At 34.9% G+C, this 7057-nt stretch overlaps 1 protein-coding gene across 1 annotated transcript in view; it reads left to right on the top strand.

The window, feature by feature from the left end:
• Positions 1-6444, top strand: part of KLHL15 (kelch like family member 15) — a 35511-nt gene extending 29067 nt beyond the window's left edge. The window contains exon 3 of the mRNA XM_032475467.1: positions 1141-6444. Coding sequence (XP_032331358.1) covers positions 1141-2250 — 1110 coding nt within the window. The 3' untranslated portion in view covers positions 2251-6444. The remainder of the gene's footprint in view (positions 1-1140) is intronic.
• The last annotated feature ends 613 nt before the right edge of the window (positions 6445-7057 follow it).

Below are 7057 nucleotides of genomic sequence, written 5' to 3' on the forward strand. Positions count from 1 at the left end.
CATCCTACCAGCAATTCAATTTCATCACCAGTGAAGTTGAATGCCTCTCCCAAACCAGCCTGTTTTCCGTGTTTCCCTTGAAATACCACGCTTCCTATCACCTCAATTCTTAGTCTTCAAATCACATTCAAGTTCTCACTTTTTCACCCTATTCCTTCTTCAAATCAATGCACTCCTGTCACTTTATCTCTACAGTGTCTAATTCTACCATCTAGATTTAAGACCCTCTCATCATTGTCATTCTGACACAGGCTGTTTCTGCTTGGCCTCCAACTTCCTACCTCTTTCTCAAAGTATCCCTTGAGTACTTCAGACTAGTTTGATACATTCTGTATGTGACGTTCTATGGCACTCACAGATGTGCTGCACACCTCGTGCCTGTCAGCTGCCTCATTTACTTACTGGTTAACGTGTATTTGTTTTCACTTCCTCAGATATATTCTAAGTTCTTTGAGGAAACAGACCACATCGTATGCATTTTTTTTAATCTCCCACAGAACTTAGCATAATACTTAAAAGTGCTTCATAAGAGTCTAGCAGTTGTTATAATTAGGTAGTTCCAGATCCAAAAACAAAAAGAAAAATGACCTTTTCTTGTCAACTGAACTTTCACTGTCAGAGTTGATGATATTAGACCAAGTCTGTATGTCAAAAACCTACTGAGAATTTTGTGTATATTTTAATTTTTACTAACTCACTAACTTAATTCCCCAAATTATTCAGTCATGGTTGTTCTTACAGCGTTCTTTGTGGTTAAGAAAACCATGGCCGAGGTTTCCTCTACTGTGAAACCTTTATTTGTCCTTGAAGAGCCACCACTTGTAGCCCAAGGCCTAACATATAATAGGTGATGAATACATTTTGTTGGAGGAATTTAGCTTGTGCCTAGAATTAACTTGTTTATTTGAAAAAGCTTGGGAATGTGTATAGATTATTACAAATACAAATTACAAAAATAAATACAAGAAAAGTTTTGTTAAAAAAAATTGAAAGTATGTGATCTTAACAGGAAAGCAGTTTTAGTAAAGTAAGCCTAACATACACTGATCTTCTTAGTGGGCTTTGATATTTTGTTTGCCACTGATGTTCTTTTTTTCTTTCTTTCTTTTTTTTGTTAAATTCCTTTACTTGTGTTCTTAGGTTAAGACATCAGAATTTTATAGATACTCCCGACAGCTGCGCTATGAAGTTGACCAAGCACTGAATTACTTTCAGAACATTCACCAGCAGCCTCTGTTGGACATGAAATCAAGCCGCATCCGCTCTGCCAAACCCCAAACTACAGTATTCCGAGGCATGATTGGACATAGCATGGTTAACAGTAAAATACTTCTCTTAAAGAAACCAAGAGTCTGGTGGGAGCTAGAGGGCCCACAAGTACCTCTGCGCCCGGACTGCCTTGCTATCGTCAATAACTTTGTGTTCTTGTTGGGCGGGGAAGAACTGGGCCCAGATGGCGAATTTCACGCTTCTTCCAAAGTGTTCAGGTATGATCCGAGACAAAACTCTTGGCTCCGGATGGCAGACATGTCTGTACCACGTTCAGAATTTGCAGTTGGTGTTATAGGGAAGTTTATTTACGCTGTAGCAGGCAGAACCAGAGATGAGACTTTCTATTCAACAGAGAGATATGACATCACCAATGATAAATGGGAATTTGTGGATCCTTATCCAGTTAACAAATATGGACATGAGGGGACAGTGCTCAATAACAAGTTGTTTATCACTGGTGGAATCACTTCATCTTCCACCTCCAAGCAAGTGTGCGTGTTTGACCCTAGTAAAGAAGGGACCATAGAACAGCGGACCAGGAGAACTCAAGTAGTTACCAACTGTTGGGAGAATAAGAGCAAAATGAATTACGCCAGATGCTTTCACAAGATGATTTCTTACAACGGCAAGCTTTATGTCTTCGGTGGTGTCTGTGTGATCTTGAGGGCCTCTTTTGAGTCTCAGGGATGCCCCTCCACAGAAGTGTACAACCCAGAGACTGATCAGTGGACCATCTTGGCATCCATGCCAATTGGTAGAAGTGGCCATGGTGTGACTGTGCTGGACAAACAAATAATGGTTCTTGGAGGCCTTTGCTACAACGGTCATTACAGCGATTCCATTCTCACTTTTGATCCGGATGAAAACAAATGGAAGGAAGATGAGTACCCGCGGATGCCCTGCAAGCTGGATGGTTTACAAGTATGCAACCTGCATTTTCCAGAATATATACTGGACGAGGTCAGACGTTGCAACTAATGACATCTTGCTTTAAAAAAGCCAAACAAAAAATTTGTTTGCAACAAAGTGGTTAGTTAAGAAACATGAAGAAAAACCTCACCAGTTTTACTATCAAAGCCATTGGTCTAATATCATAAAAATCTTTTCATTCTGTGCTAGCATCCTTTTTTTTCTTTTTATTGGCCTCAAATTCACGCAATAAGTTAATTCTAAGCGCTAGCTCTTGAAACTACTTCCAGAAGCAGTTTAGTAGAACGATCCACTTATCTGGGAAGTTGATTTTCTGCTTTAAACATTTCTTTCAAATGTCAGTGTAGGAGTCATGCATCTTCTAAGAGAAGACCTGATAAGTGTCACTGGGTGTAATTTCAGTTCCTATCTCTATCTGAAATCTTTTTGAACACTTACTTCAGTGTATTTCAGTCTGTTAGACTTTTTGGTTTTATTATTTAAGTTTAAAACTCTTGACCTTTTTGCATGGCTTTTTGCTGAAAATGCAAAAATATAAATTTTCTACAAAATTAACTTTTTTATATTCAAAACACTATTTCTAAGCTGCCTTCTCTTACCTGCATTGTGTTAGTGAAAGCATATCCATACTTGCATACATCTTACGAATATATAAGGCACATCTTCTTTTATGCGTGGTAGGATTCTGTATTTTTAAGCTAGTGCACTTGCACACACAGTTTGCCATACTTGTTGAATTTTAGATGTAACGTCTTTTCATGTATTAACATTTTTAGAAAGTTAAAATAACTGGAGTCCTCATTTGGATCAGCGTAGCCTGTCTTCTATCCATACTGATTCAGTAATATGCGAACTCCTTATATTCCTGAAGCATGTATGGATTTATGAAAACTAACATTTTATGTTTTATTTTCAAAAGTAAACGTTAGTGTTCCTTATCGATGTATGTCTTCTTTTTGAAAATGTTTTTCTTTGCAGTTTGTTAATGTTACCGTTTTTAGTGAGAATCGGAGTGGTATATGACAAGCCCTGGCCCTGCAGCGTGCAAGCACTTTTAAAGAGAATTTAGGTAATACCAGACTCCTAAATAAAGGCCCCTTAAAAGTAAGTGCAACTCCCGTTTTTTACATTCAATAAGGCTGCTGCATCTGTTATTGAATGGAAAGTAGCAACTTGTGGAAAATTTGAGCTCAGTTTTGACTTAGAGATAAAGAATAGAATTATAATCTTACTGGTCATATCTACTTGTTTATTTAGTACAAAGTATTTAGCGGCACTGGGGATGTAAGCCCTCAGCTTTTGTTTTATTTACTGAAAGCTACTAGCATGAAGGATAGTAACCTCAAAGTTCAGAATGGATCAAGAATAACTGTTTAAAAGCGTTTATAATAAGTGTTCTAGGATTAGCCGCACCTTTCAACTCTGTAAACTAGAAGGAAAAACATGTAATAGTTGTCAAAATTAAGCAAGAAGACCAGGGGGTGGATCATTCAGATTGATGCCATTTTCTCCTGAGTAGAGTCTATATCTGATACAGACTAGATCTACACTGGCAAAACTTGCCAGATCTTAGGATATTGGTGCAATATTGCAATGCCTTCTATATGGCTGTTGTATAAATTTTCTAGTTTCACCTTTTTTTTTTTTTTTTTTTTTTTTTGCTGCTGCCACCACTGAACATAAAATGGAAGACTGAAGTCATGGAAATGTGAAGACTTGTTTTGTTTTTGCAATTAAAATAGACAACTTTGAAAAAAAATCTGATTTTTAGAACTCCACAACTGGAGGCATATAAGTTTAACAAACAGTCAGGTACATAAGTAGTTTTTTAAAAAGCAAAATATTGGGATTGGTTTTAGAAATCAACTGAATAATATTCTTTTGAGACTTAAATTTTTATTAAGTGGTCCTACAGTTTACTTTCAGTTCCTAAAAGTGAAATTCGGTATCTTGTTTCCCATAGTAATATGGGTAAAAGTCTTTTTCTACATCTTAAAAATCATTGTTAGTCATTTTACTTTTGAAAACTAGGAATTAGGTTAGCCATTTAATTCTTTTTCTCATATATTAGTTGGCTTAGCATTTTACATGTGTGTTATCTTGCTTTAAAGAAAATAATAACATCTTCATTATTTTCCTCATTGTTGTCTTTTGCTGGGAAAGACCGAGACACAGGGTACCCTTATCAGGCTTTTACACTCCAGTGGTGGGTTCTTTTTGATTGCTTAGATAAGACTTCGTAGACCTAGTTAAGGTAGATCTGAGCAAACAATTGAATATTCTTGGTCTTCCATTGTAAAAACACAAGGCCAAGGTCAAAGTTCATGTTTTGGGAAATTTGTGAAATCTTAACTTGAACTAACTCTGGGTTCAGCTTCACACATAAGTCATGTCTGACCTGATGTTAGCTGTAATCAGTTTTGAGCTTTAAGAATAGTTGTTATTGCTTGGGTTCTGAATGTAAGAGAAAAAACTCTTCTGTTTATATGTAGTGCTAATTTAGGTTATTTTAAATCCATGATTAACATACATTCCCTTTTAAAATTATGGTTTAATTGCTGAAAGAGATTTATTTTTGTTATACTAAACTATGGAAATTTTTTTCATAGAATTTTTTCAAGTTTATTTTTTGTGTGCTTCATTTGGAACCATTTTTGTTGGTATACGTTGTATGTGCTCAAAGTAAGTTTTAATTCAGTGAGAGATTTAAAACTATACAGTGTAACTCTTGTGATCTTTGTGTGTTAATTTTCACTTTACATTTTAAATGCCAGACTTTACAAAAATAGCTGATCTTTATTAACTGCATCTTAATTAGAAACGTTTGTTCTCTTTCATGTCTTTGACCTTCTAAGATTTGATTTTAATCTGCTTAAAGAAAATCCTTGCACTACAACCTTTTCATAAAATTCAAGATTCTCACATTGAAGGTTTTGTATTGGAGGAAATACTACTGGTTTTTAAAAAGCAAAGCTTAATTAATAGAATTATTAGCTTTTCTTGAGACAGCTTTCTCTGTGTCCTCATTACTTTGTTCTGTGTGAGTGTTCCTGTAACTTGTGAAATATTGACTGAGCCCTTCACTTATCTTTTCTAAAGCAGCACCTTTGGACACCTCATTCTGGGAAGCCTGCTCGAGTCATAGTAAAGGACACACACATTTGTGTGGGGAGAAGTGGTAAAAATGGAGAGTTTTGTCTTAATTACATGAAACTAAGCTTTAAAATATTTTATAACAAATTATTTGAGCTGCATAATCTAAACATGTCAAACGTTCAGTGGGACTATTTTTATATATGTATATGTGGTTGTAGGTCATAACATTTCAGTTTATAATATAAATTGTTATTTCAGTTTATAAGCTATCTCAGAAAAGACTAGCTCTTTTGAGAATACATAATTTAAAGTTTCAGACTGAAGTAAAACACAACATAGACAATAGTGTAAATTAGATATAAATGAGGGCTATATGGCAGTAACTGCTAGTGCCATTTTTCTTGTTTGCCTATTACACATTTTTGATTTTTCTTTTTGTACTTTGACCATTTTTAGGGATCATACGTTCTATCAGATTAGGTTTGGTTTGGGAATAAATATCTTCTAAAAAGAGATTTATCTTAAAAATAAAAGTTCTGAAAAATTAGTTTATCAAGAATTTATAAAGTCAAATATTCAATAGACATAGACTGGAATAGATAAACTCATGAAAGTTATATCCTTTCAGTATACCAGTATAACTCTAATATTACACAAGTAACATTGAGAGAATGCCATCAGCTTTGTTTGTTCCCCCTTAATTTTCTTGGATTTTCTTTTTACATCTTTGGGAACAACTACATTAAAAACTTTATTAATCAGTATATCAGTAAGGAGTAGGTGTTTGCTTTCTGAAGGAATGTTCCAGTGAGGTGATCAGAGAGGTTATTTTCTACCTAACTTGTATATGCCCTGTACGCCTTGGGCATACTTTGTCTATAGAAAAATATTTTGACCTTTAGGTACATTTTGGGCCAGTAGTCAAATAATCCTAGGGCCGATTTAAAAAGTCTTAGAATAATTTAAGGTTTGCCTTTTATACCTGTTTTGAAAGCCTTTACATTTTTGTCAGGTAATTTTTCCCAAGCCGTGAATATAATCTATTCAAAACATGTTTATGCTATCCATTCTGTTTTTAAATTGAAAAAAAAATGTTAAAAGTGTTTATGAAGAAAAGTTTAAATAAAATATTTTTAATCTTTAAAATATACTTCTTTATCTCTTATTATTTACTATCTTTATATAATTCATCACTTTCAGTCACTCATGACTTGATTAGCAGTATACATTTTGTTTTCCTTCAACGTGCCAAAGGAAGTGCCACAAAAATGTGATTTCTACCAATGCTTTCAGCCACAGATTGAAATGAGAGCATTTGAGTGAAATTATTTACACTTAAGATGCAATGGAAATTGTATAACGAAGCCAAGTCATTAAAGTTCCACTAACAGAGTTTTGCAGAGTGGAATTGAGAAAAAGTATTTAAAAGCCTCCAAGCCCTTAGTTTGGTGATTTTCAGATTTACTTTAGCATTTTTGATTGATTGTTCTTAAAGTCATTTCTGAAATTAGGGAACAGGAGGAAGAGAATCTGCTACAACACAAGCACTTGGATACACTTAGGCATGTGTGTGCCTTCTTAAAAATGGACTCCTGAGAAACCTCAGCAGGATTCCCTGGATCCTGGCTTCAAGCCACATTTCCAGCCTCTATCACTTCTCGTGCTCCATTTTGTTGTGATCTTTGTACGTTAATTTATAGCCTCAAATCACTTGCTTTCTTCTCCCTTCCCTGCTTGCAAAATCCACTTACTTGGCAAA

The sequence above is a fragment of the Camelus ferus genome, chromosome X, assembly GCF_009834535.1.
Source record: "Camelus ferus isolate YT-003-E chromosome X, BCGSAC_Cfer_1.0, whole genome shotgun sequence".
In the NCBI taxonomy this organism is placed as follows: Eukaryota; Metazoa; Chordata; class Mammalia; order Artiodactyla; family Camelidae; genus Camelus; species Camelus ferus.